Below are 25031 nucleotides of genomic sequence, written 5' to 3'. Positions count from 1 at the left end.
AGACAGTCCAGCAGCCCTCAGCCCTGCAGTGTGAGTTGCTAAGATTCTTCAAGGAGATAATTTGGGGACCATGAGTCACCCAACCAAATCCCCAAAGGCCCCGACTTAAAAACTGAAAATGAGACTTTCCATCTGGTGCCCGATGTCCAACTGGGCCTCTTCATGCCACACACACCCCTCTCTGCCGCAGCCCAAAGAGGCCAGGCTTTCTGCTCCAGACCCACTGCAGACTAGCCCAGTGGGGACCTTCCAGCTGATGGCCCGGCTGTGCCCTCCGGGGCTTCAGTTGTGCCCACAAGTCTCTTCTGGACTCTTCCTTCTCGTGGCCTGAGACCACGACATTTACTCCTCCGCCTGCCCCCTGCCTGCTAGGGGCCCAAGGAGAAGCAGGAAACAAAACTGCTTGAAGATGGAAGCATGTGTGCATGCCTGTGGGTGTCTTCAGCTGTTCTCACGGTCACTGTCACAGGACTCCCAAATACCAGGAGCATTTGTTTTAGATGATCCCTGCTGACCAGTCTCAACCACGACAATAAATCACACCTCTCTGCTCCACTGGTACGGAATGAGGCATGACGCCTGGGTTGGGCATCAGCTCACGGGCTGGGTGAGGAAGGGAAAGGAACCCAGACTTTGGTATCAGACATGACCTCAGATTTTCTGCAGGCAGCCAAAGGGCCCCCAGCCCAGAGAGAGGATCTGAAAAAAGCTAGACAAGGGGCTGGCCAGGCTCTCGGGCTGGCACCCCGAAGGCAGCCCATCAATCACTCAGTGGGGACATGAGCAATCTCTTTTTATAAGGGAGGACGGTAAAACCAGAGTAACAGCTTCCTAGCAAGGGTGAGTGAGGCGGAGAACGGCTGGAGCTTTGAAGCACCACCTCTCCTTCTCCGGAGAGGCTCCAAGGAGGCACTTCCTGTCTGAGTGCTTTGGACACAAGAATCTGAGTTACAAGAACTGAAAATGGATGTGTGTCTATATAAACACATACATGCTGACACGTATAGTATGGAAAGACTGTCTCTGGAAGGCGAGACACAGTCTCTTCTGGGGAAGGGAAATGGAGGAACTGGGCTGAGAGAACTTACTTTCACAGTCCGCTCTTTGCACTGTTTGCTTCTTACCACACACATGTATTAACTAGACGCACTTTCCAAAATAAGCAAATGAAAAAGAATTTACAGGCTATCTCTTAAGAGAACTGAGGGATTCTAAAACCTCCAGGGAATTAAGAGTGTCTAGGAGACATCAGGCACTTGACAAATATTTGTGAAACAGATGGATGGACTGGGTACTTGACCCCGAGCCATCAGCTAGGGGAACAAAGATACACTTCTGCAACACTCTAGGGCGATTACAAGACCCCTCAAAGCACATGCCAGACCCTTCTCTTTGGTCCTTCCCTGCTGGAGGAGGACGACGGACAGAGGTCCAGGCCTGGCCTATCTCCCTGCTGGACACACTGCCTGATTCTAGGGAGCTGTCAACCTCAGTGCTCTGTCACAAGTCAGGTCTGAGACACTGAAAGGTGGCAGTACAAAGAGGCAAGTGCTAATTACGCAAAGGTTAAGGACAATCACACCTGACTGCCATCAAAGGCACTGATACTTAAGCTGGCCCGTTCACAACCAGGGGGTGAGTCGCCCCAGCCGTATGGCTGGGAGCCCAGTGCAGCTCTCAAAGCCTTTTCTGTCTTAAAGGGGACAGAGAGAGGACAGCTCCACTGGCAGGCCAGGCAGGACGCCTGCCAGCACCAGGTCAGAAGGACAGAGGATTTCCGTTTTCGGTGCTGCGGGTGCCAGTGTGTTAGGGCTTCTTGAATGGGGATGCTTCTGCTGTCCTGCATGGCCCTCAGACCACCATCCCCCGTGAATCACAAGGTCTTCAGTCTTCAGGGATCTTGTGAGTCACAAGTTCCTCTTACCACATCCCCCACCTCCTTCGACCCATCTGTAATCCAGAACCTGCAGGTGTGGGCCACCCAGGGGACAGACAGAGTCCCCAGAGCCACACAAAGGCACTGCCCAGAGTTGCCGCCAGTATTCCCATTCCATAGCCTTGTGCCAGCTCCCCAGCCCCCCGCCCCTGCCCCAGGGCAGGGATAAGCTGCGGGGCAGGGGAGAGGGCCGCCTCTGCCCTATGGTACCCCACGAAGGGAGGGCTGTCTTCGCAGGCCTACCAGCTTCTGATGAATCATACTCAGTGCTGCAGAAACTCCCTTCAAATCCCCCACCCCGCCTTGAGCCATGTTTAGGAACTCCCATGAGCCTCCCTAAGACACAGCTGGCACTCACCTGCCTGTGAGCCTCTGAGCCAAAATTCTATGCCCCTCACCCCAACCACAGGCTCTGGGCACCTCTTCTTTGGCAACGAAGGAGGGACGTGGCTGGTGGGGAAACCACCAAATCACACCAGGCAAACTGCAGCTAAGCTCAGCTTAGGACCCAGAGGCCTAACGGACAGGCCAAGCTGAGAACGCATGAGAAGGTGCCTGGCCTCCAGAGCAGCGGCTCTGGGTGATCACGTGACTGTGAGAGGAACACAGAAACCAGAGGGCCCAGAAATCTGAGAGAACAGCAGATCTGAGCTTGGATTACCACAGATTTCAACTGGAGGACGGGGCATTTATCTAGTCCCCACCCCCTACCCAGCAAGCCCAGGACTGAGTGGGACCAGCTCGCCTGCACACCGTGCTCTGCCCGTTGCTGTTACTCTCGGGTGGGGCAACGGTTAAGTGTGAGTGGTGATGGGCCGCTGTGAAGGTGAGGAGGGAGGAGAGGGTACAGGGAACAGGAAAGGGACAGCGAGAGTGAAGACAGCTCCTCCGGAAACCTGCTCCCGAGGTCAGGAGAGGAGAGGGCCCCTGGAGGCCAGGAAGCAGAGCTGAGAGGCCCCGGTGGCCCCTGGGCCCCTGGAGGCCTCCTCTGCGGCTCGGGCCACGTGGGCGACTCCTCAGGGGGTCACCATGGCCTCTGCCAGCCAGCGCTGCAGACTGTGGGCCTGCCTGGGTCTGCTGGTGTCCGGTGGGCAGGGGGGATGCACGCAGTCCACCTCAGAGTTCCAGGTGCTCCTGGGAGGGAGGGTGGTAGCCCCAGCACTTGGCTGGGGCAGGAAAGGCCTGAGTGGTAATGGGGGCAAATGCTGGCTCACTCCTCACCCCGTGGGTAGGAGCAGAGCCAGAAAAGGGCTCTAAGCTGAACCAACACAGTGTGAACATTTGCGTATGACAGGTAGGCACTCCCACGCAGACAGCTTGGGCCTCCCGCCCCTCCTTGTTGGTTAATTATAATCTGCTCAGAGAGAGAGCCCACGTGGGGAGAAGGGCAGGATTAAGGAGGCCCTGCAGCCTGGAGCAGGGTCCTCAGAGACAGAGGCCCAGTACGAGATCCTTTACCTGCTGTTGGTTCCACTTGAGGTCGGGGATGAGGACAAAGCCATCAGAGGGATCTGGGTTCTCAAAAACAATCCGGTCGGCTTCAGCCTTCTTGTCGAGAATATTATACACCCACTGGAAGGAGGGGGAGAGAGAGGGTTCACACAACAGTCACCTTTCCTTGAGAGACACCCAGCCCTGGGCCATGTAGGCTCTCGAGCCTCCCCAGGAAGGACAGCCAAGTCACAAAAGGCCACTAAGCTTGGGGGATCAACACTCAGGCTGTCTCGTGTCCAGGGATCTACTCATGGGGTCTGGAAGAGATCTCCCCTCTCCCACCACAGCCATCCCCACAGGGGTCCCTGCAGCTCAGACGGGGCCGGCTGTTTAGGCTCTTCCTGCCAGCACTGTGTCTGTGCCCTGCTGTGACCTCACAGGCCTGGTCCGCATCTGCCCCCTTCCCTGCCCACAGGCCTCGGGAGAAGGGCCCCGTGGGCCCCATGCCACCTTGTTCAGGACCACGGGCAAAGTGAGTCGGGCTGGGAGCTCCTTCTTGCAGAGGGGCCCGCTACGGGCCAAGGCAGGGCAGGCCTCGGTTCTAGACGGTAACGTGCTGGGTTTCTCTGCCTGCTGGGGGTCTTGTGAGTGGTGGGGTTCGCACCTCTGCCCCACTTGGAGACACAGCTGATGCGGGCCCTGCGCGACAAACGCCACGTGGAGAGGCGATGACACCGACTTTTCCTGTCAACCCCGGGCTGCCAGCTCTCTCTCACCCTTTGATCAGCTGCTGCCAACAGTCTTCAGAGGACCCTTCCTTGGGTGCTGTGTGGATCCCAAGGACGTCACTTTATCATTAAGGCCCTGGTGGCCTCTCTGAAGAAGCCAGCCTGCAGGAGGTTAAGATAAGAAGGCCCCTGTTCTCACTGGGCTCCAACCATGGGCCCCGCTCCTCTCTGCTTCCCCAAATTCTGACAGCCCTTTGCAAACGTGACTTCCCTCCGGGTCAGTGAACTCTGTGCCCAACATGGGAGAGAGAGCCCCGCTGGAGCACCACACAGAGGGCAGGAGCTGGGCGCATGCTGCTGTGCCTCCGCATCACAGTCATGCAGGGCCTCGAACTGACCGAGGGGTGGGTGGGAGGCCAGGGGAGCGACACGGCCAGTTGAGTGCAGGGCTCCTCTGCCCACTCCCGGGAGTGCTGACAGCAGTACCAGCGAAGGCCGAGACTCACCCCGCGTCCGCGTGCTTGGCTTTCGGCCACCAGGGCCAAGACCAAGTGCAACTATCAGAGAAGGAGGAAGGAGAGGGGACCTGCCCGGGAATATCAGGGCCTCAAGAGCCCCTGTTAGGAGCCGCAGGCCAGTCACGACGTGGTCGATCCCCAGAAAAGAGGGGCTTTCCCAAGAAAGCCTGGCCGCGCCTCTGCCAGGGCCAGAGCAATGACCGTCCAGCAAGTCAGTGTCCCGAGGAGGCACTTCCTCTCTGACTGGAAATCTCTCTGGGAATGTGCGACTGGAGAAAAACGCCAGCTGGAACCTGAGCTGAAGCGTCCCCAAAATAAAGGGGACAGAGAGGTAGCATCCTCCTCTCCGTGAAGAGCCCTGTCCTTTGCCCCCAGATAAGCAGCTCCTGCCTCCAACTGGAGGCACCTCTCTCAGCTTGCACTAGGACCCCAGGAGGGAGGTGCTGTCATGGCATTTTCCAGACATGGAAATGGGCTCAGGATGCTCCAGGATGGCAGGGCGAGTGTCCACATGGCTGACGCTGAAGTCGACATCTGGTGACTCACGAATCGACACTTTAGCCTGACGCGCTCTGACATCCAGGCAGCCTGCCACATTTTCTGGGGGGGAATTACAAGTACCTCAAATTTGAGAAGACAAATAGGGTAGCTGGCTAAGGCCACAGATGCTGGGGCCAGACTGCCTGGATTTGCATCCGCCTCCAAAGGGCTGTCGTGAGGATCCGATGAGGTGACGCACATAAAATGCTTGCAACAGTCCCTGGCACCCTGTGAGTACTCAGCAAGTCCCAACTGAATGTCCATCCTGCTGTCCCCACCCTGTGCTGGTTAAGGATACCACTATCTACCATTCACCACCCAAGCTAGACCTGGAGTCACCCCAGATCCTTCCCTTGCTGCTCCACATCAACCAGTGTCAACACCCTGCCTCTTACAACACAAGGGAAGCCCCTGGGGCCTCTGCCCTGGTTCAGTCTTCCTGCTTCTACCCTCACTGCTTCCAACTAACTGGTCCTTGTCGCCCACATGCTTAAAACCGAGTATGGGACCCTCATCACCTACGGCAACGGTTCTCAAACCTGATGGTTAGAAACAGAGAGGTTTTTTCAAAAATGCAGATTTTAAAATCCTGGCCCCTGCCTGCCTTTTTCTGTTGTCTCCTGCCAGCTCTCCCAATGCATCAAGGGATTCCAGCCCTCTGTGCCTCCGTTCCTGCCCACCCCTCTGCCGGGGATGCCCCGTCTGCCTTGTCCACCTGGCACACTTCTCTTTGTCCCATAAGACCCAACAGGAGGATCCTTTTCTCTGTGTAGCCCCCCCCTCCAGTCTGGGCTGATCACTCCCCCTTTGTGTCACCACTGTACCTCATATACAGACCACCGAAATGCTTATCCCTTTATCATGCGAGTCTCAGACTGCAGGTCTAGCCTCCTTACAAGACTACGGGGATGTTATCAGTGTTCACCTTGCTGACCTTCCAGAGCCTCGCACAGGGCTGGTGCAGAGGAGATGCCCAATAAACACGACTGCTGCCAATTAAACTGAGTACCTGTAAATTTGCCAGGGACAGCCGAGCAAGGATACATGAGTACTCTTGTCAGACAGGAGCTGGAAGAGGAGTGGGGTTTTTTCTATTATTTTCCAAGAGGAACTGCATAGTGGTCTATAAGAAGGTCTATATGTGACTAATGCCAACTGTATTAAAGGCTTCTTCTCTTCAGTCCCACATATGTGCAACCAGTGCAATACATTCCAGGAGATCCCCCGCCACCCCGAATAGCAGACCCTGTCTAGGAAGATGGAGATTTACTTCCTTTCCACTTAGAAGACAGAGCTAGGATTTCTTTTTTAAAAAAAAGGGGGAAAAAAAATCAAGCCAGTGTGAGCCAGAGGGGCCTCGTGCAATACTGCAGAGGGGAATGTGGCTCCCAGCCGGGCCGGGTCTCCCCCAGTGGGACAGAGGGCTGTTGGCACACGGGGCCTCCGGCAAGCCCTGCAAACCTCCTGTACAACCCACGTCCAGCGCCCTCACCCCCAGGGCGCCCTCCTTGCTCCTGGGCCTGGGAGAAAGAGCTGTGAGTCTCCCATGTTAGAACAGCTGCCACCACTGTAGCCTGAATTTCAGGTGAAATGCAGAGAAACGCTGAGAGACAGGAGTGAGTGATGAAGAGATGGAGACAGCAAAAGCCACAAGTGAGCAAGAAAACAGCTCATCCATCATATTCTCTCTGAGCGTGCATGTGGGGCCAATCCCAGGCAGAGGCTCTGCTTGGCGCTGGGCACAGACCCAAGGAGAAGTGGGATCTCTTAGCAAAACGGCCTCGTGTCTGGCCCAGTGGCTGAAGAAGCTCAGAAGAAGCTTCCAACTCGCAAACACAGCCCTGAAAGAAGAGGCCCCACACCAAGCCCCCAGGTCCTGCCCTCTGGAGTGAATGCAGGGGGAGCGAGGGAAGGGGAAGTTTCTACCTGGGACTCAACTCCTGGAGGCCGGTTTGCTGCACGTGAAACCGGGAAGCAGGGTCTGGATGGGGTGGACTTAACCAGCAAGGGTCTTTACCACTCCCAGACCCCCAGCCAGAGCCATTCTGAGACTACATCACGGCTACTATAGAGTAGACAGAAACTCTTCCTACGGACCAGACTGCTTGGAGATCCCAGGGCGCCTTGGCGGTGCGCTCAAGTCCCTCATCAGTGACGGTGACCGTCCTCTGTGAAACAGTGACCTCGCCCCAGCACTTTCCACGCCCCGTATCCTGCTTATGCTTCTCCCAGCACTCACAGCCTCACGTCTTGGGTGGTTGCACACATCTGCGTGCTGTCTGCGGCCCGCACAGGAGGGAGGCCCCACGAAGGCCGGGACGCAGGCGGCTGTGCTCTCTGCTGTGTCCCCACCTGTGCTGGACGACAGCACTGGCCCATCTGTGGTGCCGTCTCCACAGATGCTTGAGAAGACACACTGGCCGTGGGGACGGCACTCCGAGTCTGACCCCTGAGTCTGACCCCCTGAGGCCAGTCACCTGGAGGCTGAGGCTCTGGGACTCCAGGTGGGGCAAGGTGATGTTCCTGTAGTCGCTTCCAGTCTCCCGGACCAGGTGGAGGTCCTGGTGCAGGTATTTCTGCAGGTGCGCCTCTGTGGCAGGGTAAACCACGGTCGTCTTCACATCTGCAACGACACAGCATGGCCCGGGGCCAGAGTAAGCCCCCAGCCCCGCACTGTCCTGCCACACCCTGGCCCCACAGGCACCACAGAAAGGAGATGGCCCCCATCCCGTCTTTGATTCCCTAACAAAGGGAGCCAAAGGCTAAGAAGTTATATTCGCTCGTGACCCACCCCCACGAGGTGCTTTGGGCCGCTGAATTTGTGAGCTGAGCCACATTCAGAGTCTGGAAGACACAAAGTCTTCCTGACGGGTCACTGGGCCCCTCGTCCCCAACAGAGCCCTTCCCTCTTATTTTCTGGGCACAGGAATGAAAGGTTTCTGGCTCTTCTCATGTACCAAACAACCAGGTCTGTGGCTTCCTGGACTCAAACCTGAGAATCTGGTTTAAAGCCAAGGAGCCTCCCTCAATGCAAAGCAGTGCAGAACAGCACAGTGGTTAAAGGTGCGGACTCTGGAGCGGGACTGTCAGAGTTCGAGTCCTCGCTCTGCCAGCTCCGTCCCGGGGACACAGACCCCAATCCGTGTTTAACCTCCCTGGGCCCCTACTTCCCTACCTGTCAGCTGAGGGTAACAGCAGACCCTGTGTCACAGGGTCGGGAGGACTGGCAAGTTAATACCCGCAGAGCTCTTGGAACAATGCCTGACACGTAGGAATACTTGAGTACTGGCTATTTTCAGTCCCGGGTTTCTCAACCTTGGCACCATGGACATCGTGTCAACATTTGTGTTGTGGGGGCGGTCCTGCGTGTTGCAGGAGAGTTAGCAGCATCACAGGCTTCCACTAGAAGGCTCGTTAAACCCTCTCTCCAGTTGTGACAACCATAAATGCCTCCAGACACTGCCAACTGTCCCCGGGGGATAGAACTGCCCCTAGTTGAGAACCACTGTTTTCATCAGCAGGAAACCAGGTAGTTTTTCCTAAACAGACTCTAGGCAAGGGTCCTGATCCAACACCACCTGGTTCTGGTTAAGTCCCTTTCCCGATTTCCAGTAACATCTGCTACAGCTGTCACCACTACTCTAATACTTCTGTGCAGTGCTTCCACATAGATCCTAAAAGCAGGACAGGAAAACAGTGTCTTAAAACCAGTTGGGATGTTTTCAAAAGACCCACGTCCTCCCTGACTCTGGATTCAGAGGTGCCCTCCAGAGAGGGGAGCAGTGAGCAAGGGCTTTTTAACACTCTGGGAAATTGTCAGGTTTGCCTACATACCTCGAGACCCAGCTCAGAACCACTAACCCAGACTTTCACAGTTGGTCCGAGGACACAGGTGATTTTAACGCTCGTTTCGCGGGTGAGTGTGAAAAGAGGTCACAGGGGTTCAAGACTTTTCCCACAGCACGCCGTGGGACGGGGCAGAGGCAGCACTGGACCACAGCCTCCCCACCTGCAGCCTGTGCTCTCTCCACCCCGGCCTAAAGGCCCAGGGCCGTCTTCCAGCAGCCGGTGGGGGCGTCCAGAGGCGCGACGGCAAGCACACGACATCTGGTGGGTGTTGACCCGCTCCGGCAGGTGAAGTAGCACGAGGAAATGTGGGCGGATGTGCGGCTGGCCCCTCCTGGGCTGTGCCACCTTGGGTCTATTATTTTAACTTCTGAGTCAGCTTCCTCATTTGTTAAAGGTGGTCATAAAAATCTAACCCAAAGAGTTGTTGACGTTAAACAAAATGTGTCACCTGAACCACTAGAGGAGCTAAATAAATGTCACCCCACTTCCTGGGAATCTCTGGATCTGACTCGGAAAGGGAGGCACCAAGGCCTCCTCACAACCCTCTGGCCACGTCTCACTCCACCACTCTCTAACTGCTCAGGGTCACAGGCCAGAGGTCAGAGGTCAAGCACATCAAGAGCTCGTGAGGCAGGAAACTGCCTGAAATAGATGGAATGTCACTGCCTTGGCCTCTGCAGTGGCCCCTAAGAAATCCCATGGGATCTGCAGTGAAGCCTGGTGGAGGACGGATGGAGATTCCAGTCCCAATCAGCCTGGGTTCAAATCCTGGCTGTGTAACCTTGGGCACATGAGGAGCTAATGAGCAGCAGGCAGGAAGCCTTTAAAAAGTACCCCACCCCAAACACACATGGAAAAGTGCTCCCCAAATGCTGGCTCTTACTCTTTCTGTGTCGCTGTGTTGCCTGGGCAGGGTGGCAGGGACAAAAGCCCTGAGCACTGGTGTGGGGGAGATGGCAGGGATCATGGCAGAGCGGACGCCAGAGGAGAGCCTGGCCTACTGGCCACACACACCCAGCCCTGGGCTCACGGCCTGGGCTCCCTGGCTGCTCTGGGCAGAGAGTCACTGGGCCTGTGGGATGCCTGCTCGCCAAGGCTGGTCAAAGCCCGCCCCAGCCACCCGCGGGGAAACAGGCCCCTCACGAGGCCAGCCCCTCCCACCCACCCCACAGGGATAAATAAAAAAGGCTACTTTCCAACTGCTCACTTCCTGCTGACCTTCTTCACTTCCTGAGAAACCCTGCCCAGAGGAGAAACCCCCTGCTGCACCCTGAGCCCCGTCAGAGCCCGTCACTCCACGGCCCAGCCTCGGTCAGACCACAAAGCCCTGGCCAGGAGCTTGCAGCATCAGGGCCCGCCCGGCTGGGACAGTCCCCTCCTGAGGGGCTACCCCTGCAATCTCGCACCAGACCTCCCCCAACTTCACTGATCGCCATTCTCCGCTTGGACCTCTCTGCTCCAGCCACAGCGACCTCCCAACACTCCCCCTCACTCATATCAAGCCCGTGCCCACCTCGGCCTCGCACCAGCTACTCCAGGGCCAGGCCAGCCTCCCACCTGAGTCATGGTTGCTCTCTCCTTCATTCAGGTCTCTGTCCAAAGGTCAGCTCCTCAGAGTTCCTGACGGCCCCATCACGCCATCTCCTTCACTCATCATTACTTCACAATGGAGTGGAGAGTTACTGTCTGATTCCCCCATTAGATGTACCTTCCAGGAGGACAGGGATTTTGTCTTCCTTACTTTTTTATAAATCATTTTATCCCTAGCTTCTGGAATAGCACATGGTATCCAGTAAGCCCTCAACAAATATTACTGAACAAATGAATAAATGAATCTGGACTTTTTAGACTTTAAGCCCAAGAAGGAAGAGCCCTTTGTCCCAAATGGGAATAAAACCTCTGAAAAAAAAAGTCAATATATTTCCCAATGCTCTCACTGGTAGCCAAAAGCAAACACTGGTGTTTATTTAAATGACCTGCAACTGAGCTTCACAAGGGAGTCAATGCCCGGTAAGTGCTCAAATTATCGGGTGAAAATATGTTGGGGAACAGGATATCCATGCAGAGCCTCAAAAATATCTCCCTAGAGATTACTTATTAATAACAGAGGGGAGACACGAAGTGATCGGAGTTAACATCACTACTCATGGGATGAAATGACATCACGTGCCTCCTGGGACGTGCCACGGTGCACCGGCCAAAAGGCATAACCCAAATCCAATCATGAAGAGACATCCGCCTCCCACACCGACTTCTGCACAACAAGTTGCTTCACAACTCTTCAAAAGTGTCACAGAAACGGCTGAGGGACTACTCCAGGTTAAAGGACACCAGAGACGGGACTGGATCTAGGATGGGGGAGGCCAGCGGAGATTGGGGGGTGAGGGTCCTGCTTGAAGATGGTATTGAAACATTGGTAAAATTTAATAATGCTCTCCACATTAAATGATAGTTTTATATAAATATGAAAGTTCCTAAAATTGATCACTTTACTCTGGTTCCTAGGACGTGCTTAGCAATGGGGGTTATGACGTCCGCAACTTACCTTTCAATAACAATAGTAACAAAATAATATTATTATTACATGTAGATGGGGAGAGAGAAAAAGGAAAGGATGCCAAATGTTAACAAGAAGTGAAGGCTTTTTAAGGGAGTTCTTTGTACTGTTCTTACAACATTTCTGTAAGGCTGAAAATTTTTTTTCAAAATATAAAGTTAAAAAAAAAAAAGGTGTCAGTACCCTCTGGACCCTGGGCGCTAATGGCTAGCAGATGTGCTGGGCACTGTTCTATGCCCTGTACGTGTAGTAACTTACTCACTCCCCACCTGCAGCGTGAGGCAGGTATTGCTATGATCCCCACGTCACCCACGAAGCTGAGGCTCAGGACTGGGGTCCAGCCATGCGGTCAGCAGACCCGCCTGGTGCCCTCTCGGTAGCAAGCCAGGCAGCAAGTTGACCTAAGGGGCCACCCGCCCAGGGTAAGAAGTACTTGGCTCCTCCCAGCCCAGAAGCTTTTCTCTGTGGCTGGAGAAGCACCAAAAACTTCCTGACCCTGCCCTCTTGCTCGCTTTTTTTTTTAGAAAGCGTTTTTTTTTTTTAATTTTTAAATTTTTTATTTATTTTTATTTTTTATTATTTTTTTACCTGCTGACATACTTAAAATTAAAAACTCCAAAACCCATCCCTCAAAAATGTTCACAATCTATTGAGAGAGCTTCCCTGACATGCCTTGTAAAGCCTCCTATCCGTCATACTTTTTCAAACTTTGCTGTTATTTTTAGTTTAGGGTGTGTTTGCACATAGGTTAAAGGTGAAATGAAGGTGCTTTTAAAATGCTCCCTGCTCCTTCAACTGAGCACCATTTTCAACTTTTTTCAGCCATTTCTTTGGTTCTGCACTGCCAGAGTTCCAAATGACAAACATTTTTGTATCTTGTTCCACCTTGATTTTTCAGTTTTATCATTACTCATTGGAAGATAAGGATTTAGGGTTTTTTTTACCAGCTCTCTACCAAAAGAGCCTGGGCACGAGTATGTATGTACGTACATCTGTACGCACGTACACACACACACAGCGTGCTCTTTCTACCCCTGCCCTCCCAACACAACCAGATCACGATTTTGAATAAATCCATATTCAACATCAACACCATTCTGATGACGTAAATGCTATCTACTGCTGAAAAGTACACTAGGACTATTTTTCCTTTTCAGCACAATTGTTGGTTTACCAAGGTAGTATTTATTTTTTTGTTTACTTTTCTATAAACCTGTCACTAATTCATCCCCACATCCACTTCCCATTTTATGAAAAAAAATCTCCTCTGGATGTCCTGAAACTCATCAGGCACGAGAGCAATGGTATGTTCACAGAGCCTATGACCTGCGCCAGCAGGTGCCCTGTGTGGAACTGTGCCCTGGGGCTCCGGGCCCTGTCATCCTGGATGGTCCCGCTCCCTCTCTCTTGTGCTGGGTACCTCGTTTCCTGGATCCACTATCTTCCTCTTTCACATTTATGTCTTTATTTTGCTAGACCCATGGTTCTCAAGCTTTAGCGTGCGTCAGAACCACCTGATTCAGGATGTCTTGAGTAAAGCCCTGGAAGTGCATTTCTAACAAGTTCCCAGATGCAGCCGCTGCCACTGGTCGAGGGACCATACACCAAGAACCAACAGCACTGAAGTACAAACTCAAGATACTTCTGGAGATATGACCCAAGGGAGATACATTTAGAGACTTGGAACATCTGAAAACGTCTTTGTTCTACTGTTGCACTTAATTAGGAGCTTGGTTAAAGAGTTCTAGGATGGAAAGCAATGACCCCCAAAGTCTGAAAGCACTGCTCTATGACCTTCCAGATTGTAATGCTGCTGTTAAGAAGTCTGAGGTCATTCTGATCCCCAAACTCTTGTGCTGGCCTGTTTTTTTCTTGCTGTCCCCCATGTCCTGATTGTGTTTATGCATCTTGGAGTGGGTTTATTTTTATCCATCATGCTGGGTAACTGTTGGGTCCTTTCTATCTTGAAAATCATGTTCTTCAGCCTTGAGACTCTTATTTCTTTGATCATTTGCTTCCCCATTCTCTCTGCCCTTTTTTTTCTGGAACACTATTTGGATATGTAACTTCTTCAGTTCACTTTCCAGTTTTCTTCTCTCTCCCATTTTCCATCTATGACTTTCTGCTATACTTTGCAGGAATCTGTCTTCATCTTCTACTCTTCTATTGAATTTTTCACTTCTGCTATATTTTTAATTTCCAAGAGCTCTGAAAAAAAATCCTTATGGATAGTATCTTGTCCTTTTGCACGTATTATAATTTCTCTCTGAGATTAATGACAGTCTTTGAAAATTTCTTCTCCCTGCATGGTTTCTATCTCCTCCAAGTCTCTTTCTTTTCCTTCCTTCCTTTTTCTGGTCCTTTCATTGTTCAACTGAGACTCCGCTCAAAAGTCTGGCTACCTGGCCTGTCCCCTGTCACATGCATGAATACAGCAGTAAGACGCCTACAGGAAGCTTATGGACAGAGGGGTGCTCACCTAGAGCTTCATTCTAGGATGGTCAGGCTACTCCTCTGCATGACGGAGCCCCCAAGAGCTTATGGCTTTTCCCTTGGGCTGGTCAGATTCCCCACAGAGGGCTCTGTCATTTCATATGTGAAGGGATGAGGCTGGCGGACTGCATTCGAGTAATGAGGAAGAGAAGCAGGTGGGCGGGGGGTGGGCACAGAGTCAGCTCAACACTGACGGTGTGAACCTCCACTTAGGCCCCTACGTTTCAGCACCGTGGCCCCACCTTTACCTGCACCTGGAATCTCTAGACCCTCTGATTTAACCTCTCCAGGGACCACATCTCTGCAAAAGCAGCCTCCAGTCCTGTGACGTGGCAAAGGGGATTTAGGCTCAGATTCCTCTCTGCCAGCTCAGGTTCCCAGCCTCAGACCTGCCAAGTCAGTTCCTCCTCCTCCCTTCGCTTCCTCGCTTTGTCTCCTCTCCCTTCCTCTAGTCTTTACGGGGTCATTTTATTTGAAAGTAATTCCTTTCATGTCATTTTTAGCAGTGGTTTTAAAAGGAAGTGGGCGAGCACTTGAACTGCCCCCTTTTAACTGGAAGCCTAGCTCCCTGTCCTTCTGTCTCCTTTCTCAGCTGTTTATTGCCACTTGACCTATTTATTTGTTATTTATGGTTCATCTCCTCCAACTGGACGTAAGCTTCTTGAGAGCAGAGGCTGTGTTTTGTACGGCGGGTGTGCTATGCCTAAAACAGCACCTGCCACATGTGGGCCCTAATATGGTCTGTAGAACAGAATATGTATTATGCCATTTCATTGTTAAAAGAGTGTTTGCATGTACAAATGCAGACACATGAGCACACACAGAAAAAAGTCCAAAATTCAGGACATATTTCAAGATGTTGTGACCTTATCTCTGGGTAGTGAAGTTCTTTGTGACTACAATTTTTATTAAGTTAGTTTTTTGGGGGGTGTTTATTACATTTTCTAAAATAAATATGGATCACTTACATAACAAATACATTAAAAACAAGCCGCCCCTTAAAACTGAAGCCCAGAGAGGTTAAGTAATTTACCTAAGGTCACACAGTAAGTGGTTGGGCTGAGATTTGAACCTGACTCCTCAACAGTTTCCCCATGCCACAGAGCCATCCTCTTTCAGGCCTTTCCCTAAGAAACCTGTGCTGCAGCCATATCCTCCAAAAAGCAACTCTATCAGATAGGAGAAACATGATTAGTTCCAGCCCCTCCCGGAGACATATAAACAGCCATCAGCAAAACCAAAGAGCACAATGAGGTGCCAGAGCAATGAGAGCTGTAGGCTGAGAGGTCCGGGAGGATGCCAGAGCGAGCAGAGGCCAACATGATGCTCGCTGTGATGCCCCCGGGAGCGCAGGAAGTAGAGGCCCGCTGCTGTCAGCACTGCAGGGCTGTCTGAGGAGCAGCAGCACGGAGTACGCTGCAGCCAGACGTGGGCTGGGACAGGCTCGGGAGGGGTGCACAGAGGGGAGAAGACAAGCCTCTCACAACAAGGAACGACGGCTGTTGTACTGACGATGGCGTGTGGTACCAACCGCCCTGCCCCCACCAAATCCAACAGTGTGGGATTGTGGGGCAGGCAGCCTGGGGTGGGGCGGTGGCGGCCTTTGTGGGGCTTGGGGCAGCAGCTCTTTCTCTACAGGGATGTTCTGGCGGTAGGAATGGTCACACCAACACACCACAGATGAGCAGCCGCCCTGTCCACACCTGGTCCCTCCCTCCGCAGCGCAGGGCTGGTGTGCCGCTGGCTAGCACAAGGCTCGGTCCTGCCCGTCAAGACCCTTCATTAAGGTCTTCTGAAACCCTTCTCCAGTAAATGAAGCCAGCTCTGTTCCCCCCACTCCCCCCTACTCCAGACACGAAAGCCCAACTGCCTCCAGAGGCGAGAGGCAGGGCTGTGGAGAGGAAAGAGCAGCTGCCTTTCTTGCTGTCTGCCAAAGCTAGCTTAGCCAAATCCCCAGGAAAATGCTGTTGCACATGAAACATGAAAATGCAAACCACAGACAGTCTGCTCAGCTTCCCATACACATGTTCAAACAAGACTGCTTTCCAGCCGTCGCTGAGGACTTCTGCATGATGAGGTCATTTCCACGGCTCGGCCTGTGGCTTTTGCTCTCCCCTCATTATGATGAGCCAGTTTCAACTTATTTGACCCAGATGTGTAGTCCCAGGGGAGCAGGGAAGAAGCGACAGCAAAGCATGATTGGAGTGGGAAGCCACCCTACTCCCCCCACCGTCCACAGATGCTAAGCAGAGCCATGTGGGGGACGGGCTGCGAGACCCAGGCTGGTAGGGCAGCCCATCACGGCACTCAGAGAAGGCTGGCAAGGGGGGAGGCTGGCGGAGGGTCTCGTGGGACTCACATTTTCCTTCCTCTTCTTGGGGTATCTCCCCTGGCTGGATGGACACCCTCCTCAGCCCTGGTGACCAGCGAGGGCAGGCCAGAGGCTGGAGAGGAGGCCAGGGCGTGGCATCCACAGTCCCACGCTGCAGGAAGCTGGAAGTACTCAAGTGAGGCCTGATGAGACCTCCAGATCAAGGATAAATGGGGCTGCAGGGCGCGGTCGGGATCCTGCTGGAAGCCTCCAATGCCCCACAGCAAACCTCCAAACCGCTAATTACCTGTCTCAATGAAAGCACAGGGATGCCCCTGGAGACAGCGGAGAGGCACATGCTGATTTTAGCAAGACCTTGGACCTGACAGGCTCCTTCCGTCTCTCCTCAGTCCTCTCGGGCCCAGAAACTGACAGCCCGGTGGTAACTCTGAATGCAGCAGCCCCACCCAGGGGTTACTCATATAGAAGGTGGTCCTCTAGGGATGGGAATTGCCCCTGCTGGCTGGCTATGTGGTGCACAGCTCTCCACAAAGTTCCATCTGAACAAAAGGATGAGAGTGACATCTAATGAGATAACAAGGCTCCTGGCTGACAGTCCTGGCCTTAGAGCTGTGAGACCCCCATCCCCACAAGCAGAATAAACTGTTCTGGGGTCAAGCAGACCAGACTAGAAGAGATATTAGACTGAACACTTAGGAGGCCCAAAATATGGCCTGTCTCTCAACTTCCTGTCTAAAGGTATCTCCTTACTTCACTCTGAAAGGAGCACAGGTGCCAGGTCTCAGAGCAACACCGATGTGCCCGCCATCCTGTGTGTGTCGGCGGCAAGGGAGGAGGAGCCCACTAGGAGAGGATACCTCCCCTCCTGGGGGGCCAGGACAATTGGAATTCTGGGCCACCGCTCACTATGGATCAGAACCAGGCTGCCACAGGCTAGAGCCAAACACTGAAGTGGAACCAGCTACCCTGATGCTAATCTGCCTTCACCCACTGGTCCTGAGTTAACTGGCTTTCCGCTGACTGGAGCCTTAAGACTGCCACAGAGTCTTGGGACTTTGCCTCGTCTCTGAGAGAGAATGAGAGAAAGAGAAACAGATAAACAAAAGGAGAAAGAGAGGACACACTAGTCTTGTGGTGGCGGCTACATCTCACTAGCTCAGGATCCATTCACTTCTGAACAAGCTCTGAATGCAACACCTTTTCCTGGCCTCCTGAAAGCCAGGAGTTTAAAGGGAGAACTCAACAGGGACCTCTGCTCCCAGTTGGTGATGGAGAAGACGGGGGCACAGAGGAGGCAGGACTCAAGGGCTCTCGGAGCTGAGGTGGCAGCAGCAGGAGGGCACGGGACAATCAGACAGCTGAGAGGGGCAGGACCCAGATTCTGGGTCAAGAATTTCATTCGTGTGGTAGGGACATTTCCACCTTAAAGTGTCTGCCTGTCGTTATTCCACTGTCCTTCCAAGCCCCAGAGGGGGCCCCAGCTCGTTGGTTTTGAAAGCTCTGAAGCACCAGAGAGAAAGGTAGACAGAAATTGGCCATCTTTAGGTGTCTTCAATGGATGGAGACCCCTGTGGGCTCCCTCGCCTTTCCCCTGCCCCATTAGTGAAGCCCCATTTCAACGCCCAGCTAATGCCAGGAGCCCACTCCACAGCTCTGTCCACATTGCTGCCCTCACCTGGAACACCCCTCTACCGCCCCGTGTCCAGGTGTGCACACTCCACCTCACTAGCTCCCAGCAGCACCCGCCGCGGCCAGGCACTCTTCACCGGCATCTCACAGGCATGTCTCTGCAGGCAGGTGTAAACCTCCAGTTTGGGGTCCACATATTTGGGGGTACGCAGTACTTGCTGGTGAACTGACAAGCCCCATGCATTCAGGCTGTGAAGTAAGGAAGCAGCCAGAGGCCCCAGTCCAGGCTAATCTTTTGATCTGCTTCTTTGTTTTGTTTGTTTGGTGATGAGGTTAATATCCTAAAAGATATCTATCTATCTATCTATCTATCTATCTATCTATCTATCTATCTATCATGTATCACATGAGGATATTCTCAAAATAATTCAGAAGTCTAACGCCCCAGCTAATAATAGTTGGGTGCTCAGGATTTCAGTCTTTTCTTTAATGAATTTACATTAAATGTGAACATATCTACATACAGGTCTTTTTTTAGCACAGGAGGGAGGACCCTTTACGGGTTACCTGGGACCTCAGAGACCCCCCCCACGACAGTCCATGCAGACCGTCCTTTGGAACAGCTGTGCAGTAGCCCATGCTATGCACACACTACACCTTTCCCCTTCTCCACACACACAGGGTCCCTTAGACTGTTTTTGTCTTTATTTTTCATTTTTTCTATCACAAATAATGCTGTAATGAACATTCTTGCCCCTCTTTGTGCACATGTATGAGTGATTATTTGAGTCAGATCCTGGAGGTAGAAATGCTAGGTCAGAGGGACACAGGTTGTACCACCACGGCTCTGGCCTTGCCTGGCTTATAGCCCACCCACTGCACGTGAGCACCCAGCACCCTCTCTGTGCAGGGGAGTTTGGGAGAAACGAGGGGTCTGTCTCAGCTCACCAACACCGGCTCCATCTGGGTTTGGCCTCAATGGGGTAACTTCCCTATGGTCTAAGCTACCTACACCTACAGAGCCCAGCCAGCACATCCACACATAAGTGGAAGGCCCCAGACCCCTATTTAACAGCGACTCTCAGACCGTTCCAAAAACCCACTGCAGCGGCAGTAATGAATGACAGAGGGGAACAAATCCACAACAGTGATGGGAAAAAGACTGGGGAGACAGCAGAGAACAAGAGATTGCAATTCATTTCCTGAAGTTAGAAAGTGGAAGGCAGGGTGTGAGTGGATAAGACCGCGGTGAAGGGAGCTGCGACTTGGAGCATCCAGTGGGCTACATGGAGGTGACCGCCAGCATCACCATGGGAACCCAGAAGAGGATGTGGGCTCCAAACAAGCAGGGACAGAGGACAGGATGGGAAACAAAGCTGGAAACTAGGACCAACCACAGGGTCCCTCTGAAGAAGAGCTGTACCAGTCGGCTCCATCCACTGCCCGACCCTGAACCTAGGGGCAACACTTAATGCAGATGAAAACAGAGGGCTGTGATCCAGGGATATGAACCCTTGGACTGGAGCAGGGGTAGGCATACTCTTCTGCACAAATTTGACAGTAAATGTTTTAGGCACTGCCGGCTACATATAGTCTATTGTATTCTTCTTAATTTTTTTTTTAAATAAGCCTCTAAAAATGAAAAATCCATTCCCATCTTTCGGGCCATATAAAAGGAAGCAGGCAGATGCGGCCCGTGAGCTCTGGTGGACTAGAGCACATGCAGGCTGCAGAGTCAGCCGGTGCCTCCAGAGAGCTGGGCAAACCGCACACTCAGGCTAGGCCAGTTGGCTGACCAGCCTGCTCCCCGTCTGCACGGCACCCGGCGGCTACCTGTCCACCAGGGCCTACTGTGGGGCTAGACCTACCTATCAGCTCGCTAGACCTTCAGCCTGGTTCTTCATTTTAAAAAACAAATGAACTAACATTCACCAGACACTAGGGGAAAACCAGCAGCCTGAAAAAGAATGACCAAAATAAACAACCAGAACCAGATCCCAGAAGAAATGGGATCATTTAAGGGTCAGGAGATAATTTTTAAAACAATTCTAATTAGTGTCTCAGAGAAAGTCAACCCAATTTGGCCTCTGTGAAGCAAGAGCAAGATGCTATGAAAATGAAATAATCAGAGGACCAGAAGGAAGAAAACTATAAATGTGGCTCCCAAATTAAAACCTTCCCTGGAAGGTCTGGAGGACAACGTCAAGACAACAAGACAGACCATAGAAAGACAAGACAGAGAGGGGAAAAGTGAGAAAACAGAAGCAGCACATGGGATCACCCTAGAAAGTCTAACAATTAACACGATTTCCAGTAGGAGGAAACAAACCGAGAAAAGGAAGTTATCAAAGAAATAATTGAAAAACGTTCAGAGTTGAAGGCTGATGTAAGACTTTAAATGGAAAGGGTCCAAAAGTGCCTAGAGGAGTGAATGAAAAAAAAAAATAAATTCCAGCCTAGTAACAGCCTTACAAAACTTCAGTAGACTAAGGATGAAGAGGGCATCCTATACGCTTCCAGAGAAGGAAACAAAGCAAAAATGAAGTCAGAGAAATGAGAATTGAAATGGCATCAGATATCTTATTAGCAACAGTGGATGCTTTAAGTCAATAGGTAGATGCCCTTAATGTTTGAAGGGAAAAGAAATTTAAATTCTGTATTCAGTCAAAGCATCAACTGAAAGCGAGGGCAGCTGTAGAGCAAAGGGAACCATATTCAATATCTTGTAGTAAACTGTGGTGAAGAAGTATGTGAGAACGAATGTTTGCATGTTCCTGTGTGACTCAAGTATTGTGCTGTACACCAGAAACTGATACAACATTGTAAAATGACTGTACTTCAATAAAAAAATATATATATATATAAAGGGAGGGCAAAGGAAAGGACTCAAAGTTTACCTCTCATGTATGCTTTCTGAGGAAGTCCTTAAGAAAGCACTTCAGCTAAATGAGAGAGTAAAATAAGAAAGAAAAAGACACAGCATCCAGAAAATAGTGGCTCTCATCCAAGAAAGCTGTGGAGGGGAAGTCAAGTTGAGAGTTAAGAGGGGGCCTCAAGAATCAGCTGTCCAATCTGGAGGGGCAGGAACAAGTGTTCTGGAAACAATGTTACAGGAGGGAAGAAACTATCATATAACACACTATTAAAACTAAGTGACTACCTAATTTCACAAACAGAACAGCTCTTTCTCACCTTGAGGGCGTTACGGGCTCATAAACCCATTGTGAGTCATAAATGCATTTACTACACCTAAGCTACAGAACATCATAACTGGGCCTCGCCTACCTTAAACGTGCTCAGAACACATTAGCCTACAGCTGGGCAAAGTCATCGAACGCAAAGCCACAAAATAAGCTACAAGGATGTACTGTACAATATGGGGAATATAGCCAATATTTTATAACTATAAGTGGAGTATAACCTTTAAAAATTGTGAATCACTACACTGTACACCTGTAACATATAATACTGTATCTCAACTATACTTCAGTTTAAAAAACGATGATACTGTAAAATAAATACATAAATAAAAATTTTTTTAAAAAGAAATTAAGAGAAAGGAAAAAAAATAATCAAACACAAAGCCTGTTTTATAATAAAATGTCAAGTATCTCATGTAATTGATTACTGTACTGAAAGTGAAAACCAGAATGGTTGTCTGGGTACAGAACGGTTGTAAGTGATTTGCCCTCATGATCTCGGGGCTGATGGGGAGCTATGAGATACAAAGACGGCTAACAGAGAAGTTGGGGGACAGTAAAGGACAGAAGAGGCGCTGGAAAGGGAAGACTGGAGGCTTCTCACCATACTCACCTTGGACAGAGTGATTCAACCTCGAGTACATGGAACAAGGACTAATGGTTTCAGTATATTTAGGATTCCAGAGGCGATTAAAAAAACATTGAAAATAGTAATATAAACATCAAAAATTGAGGAGGGAGAGTGAGAAAAGTACAAAGGAGCTAAGCCTTTCATCTTCCACTGTGGGAAACTGATAACCTCAAAATTTGATAAATTAAGAAAGAGTTGCTTAAGTACATTATTCAATTAAGTGTCTGGAAGAAACCACCAGAAGCACTAGAAATTTTCCTAATAGCAGTTACTTCTGGAAGGCAGAACCAGAGCGGGGCAGAGTGGTACCAGAGCCTGCGCATGTCCAGATCAGCCCTCGTGCTATTTGACTAAATGACCACATCACTGTGTGACTCTGATAAATGCCCCAGCCTATCCCAGAGACTTAATCAGTCGGTCCAGGTTCTGTATTCAAGAAAACACCTCAAGCAATTCTGATGACTACATTACTAGATCACCTCTGTGTTCCACTCAAAGCTAAGAAACGATTCTATGACCTCACATGACGCAGAAGCCCCCTAACTCCTTACTTTTCATTTAAGAAACTAAGTCCCAGAACAACTCCATGGCTGGGCCTGGTGGTGTCTGTGGGCCTTAAGCCTGGGGTATTTCCCATGTTGGATGATGACGGTGCTCTGGCGGTGTCCTGGCTGAGACCTGCTTGGCAAAGCTTGCCCTGCCGGTCACTGTTCAGACAGCTCCCATCCTTTGGCTCAGCTGCGTCGGGAGGGCTGCCGAGGACACCGGCAGGGGATGGGGTGAGAGGCCGTGCCAGTCTATGCTGGAGTGGAGCCACAGAGCCTGGTACCGGGCCCTGTCCTCCAGTGGTTGGAGGAGGTCACAAGCCACTGACTCTGCCAGCTGGCACCGTCCTGAGTCCCTGCACAGCATGGGGCTCCCCTGTCCACTAGAGAGGAAGGGTCAGGCCCGGCTACCCCTCTGCCCCAGAGAAGAGGTGGAGCAGAGACGAAAGTGTGCTACTGCCCAAAAGCCAAAGGAAGGGGCCTTAATGAAATACTTTCAGCAACAGTGACTAGAAACCAAACCTGAGAATGCAGGCAGAGCTCCAAAATGTAGCAGGGGAATGTCCTTAGTTTTCCTAAGGACCTGTCAGTTTTTCTTAATTTTTAATTGGAACACATTGTACATATAAAACAATGTAGGGGAGGAGGGTAGAGCTCAGCGGGAGAGTGCGTGCTTAGCGTGCACAAGGTCCTGGGTTCAATCCCCAGCACCTCCGTTAAAAAATAAATGAAACCTAATTACCTCCCCTCCCTGACAAAAACAAATTACAAAAAAACCAATGTGGGTGTCTACACACATAAACACATAGTTTACATACACATACATGTATACACATATACACATACATATGTATTTAAATATAAAATATATACCTTTCAAAGACCTAAAATAAAAGAACACCCACGCATAGAGTGTGTAGTCTAAGAAAAAAGTATTGCCAGAACTCTCTGCCCCGCTCCCACAAGGAGTAATTCCTTGGCTGAACTAGAGTTAATCACTCTTTCTGTCTTCCTAGTTTTATTAGGCACAGATGTGTCCCTAAGCAGCGTGCTGTTTAGATCTGCTTGTTTTTCAGCTTTATCTGATCGGAATCACAGTGCGCGCACTGCACGTCTTGCTTTCCCTGCTCTGCGTCTGGGGACTCCTTCCTGACGTGTGCAGCTGTAGCTCACGGATTTCCACCAGCGTAGAGGTGTCCAGTGCAGGATTTACTTATCTAGGCTACTGTTAGTTGTTGTTTAGACCGTTTCTAGTTCTTCTATCATGAACAATACTGCCAGGGAAACTCTTTTGGGAGTGGCCAGTCTTGCAAAATGCTTCTCCCAGACAAGGCCTCACTCGGGGCTCCAGAACCCCGGCTTTGCCTCGGCTCGGAGCACAGGAGGAACACCGGGCATGGCGGGAGCACTGAGAGCTCCCTGCAGCCAAGAGAAGGTGTGATTCCCAGGGTCCCTCTGCTCCCTGGCCTGGCCTGACTCACACACAGGAGCCTTCCACCCTGAACCTGAGATTCCACACCCCTGTGGGGAAAACAATGGCCTTTTCAGACAGGGTCTGGATTTATGAGCCACACCTCTCTCCCCATTATCTCCCCTCTTCTTCCCCAGGTAAGAGGAAAGAGAGCTCAATGAAAGGGCTCCATTGACAGGCCACAGGCCTGAGAGCTGAAGCAGGAGGTGGTGACCCAGGCTCTGTCTTGCCTGGATGGCATGAAGACGCCAGCCATCTGGCCACCTCAGCCCTCACACACCTCGGCCACAGTCACAGGGAGAACAAAGATAACCTGTCTGTGGTTGAGGCCTGGGATTTTCAATATGTTACATATAATGTTCCATTTAAGGCTCGTATAATTTTATTGGTGGGAAAACAACAGAAAATGACTAACACTTTTTGAATGCATGCCAAATGGCAACTGTCCTAAAGTGCTTTATACACCTTATCTCAGTGGGTCATAGCCCATGGTGGCGGTGATGAAATTAATTTAGAAGGTTAAGACCAGCATTTATAAAAAAGGAAACAGACAAGACTAGAATTAAGATGAGAATACTAGATTGTGTCCCATGAAGTAAGGCTAAGTACTGTTTTGTGAGCTTTTTGTTTCCTGTATATTCATGTAAATCTACTCACTTCTGCTGGGTCACAATGTCAAATACATCTCTCACTTTGGGTAGAGGCTAAAAAATTGTATAAAACCCTTTCTTGTCTCATTTATTTCATAGCCATCCTGATGGAGGTTCAGTTACTAACCTAATTTAACAAGAAAATAACTGAAGCCACTTTCTCACCTTCATCTGGGTCACACACCTCAGTCACCAACCACCCACCCAAGCTTCCGGTTAACAGCCTCCTTTCTATTCCTCTGTCCTCCCCCAGGACACATACTACTCCCTCAGCCCAGAACATTCTCCACACCACCACCACCCAGTTCTCTGCACAGCTGGCTCCTTTTCACCCTTTAGGCCACAGCTTGGGGGGCACATGTGCAGAGAGCCCGAGGAGCCCCTCTCCTGCTCACAGCCGGTTGGTGTGTCGCCCTGTTCGCTGTCTGCCTTCCCCACTGCCCCCCCAAAGACAGAGGTAACATGTGACGTCCTCACCGGGGCGCACATGGCACCTGGCCCAGCACCGGACACGCGGC

General features: G+C 51.2%; 1 protein-coding gene across 1 annotated transcript in view; it reads right to left on the bottom strand.

Annotated features, from left to right (window-relative positions):
• The window catches only part of DCPS (decapping enzyme, scavenger), a 33122-nt gene that overhangs the window by 3324 nt on the left and 4767 nt on the right, over positions 1 to 25031 (bottom strand). Inside the window, exons 3-4 of the mRNA XM_010961682.3 lie at positions 7634 to 7779; positions 3395 to 3508 (exon numbers count right to left, since the gene is read on the bottom strand). Of these exons, the coding sequence (XP_010959984.2) occupies positions 3395 to 3508; positions 7634 to 7779 (260 nt within the window). The remainder of the gene's footprint in view (positions 1 to 3394; positions 3509 to 7633; positions 7780 to 25031) is intronic.

This window comes from Camelus bactrianus, chromosome 33 (assembly GCF_048773025.1).
Source record: "Camelus bactrianus isolate YW-2024 breed Bactrian camel chromosome 33, ASM4877302v1, whole genome shotgun sequence".
Lineage (NCBI taxonomy): Eukaryota > Metazoa > Chordata > Mammalia > Artiodactyla > Camelidae > Camelus > Camelus bactrianus.
The sequence above is the reverse complement of the archived record's forward strand: the minus strand, read 5'-3'. Positions and strand labels throughout refer to the sequence as shown.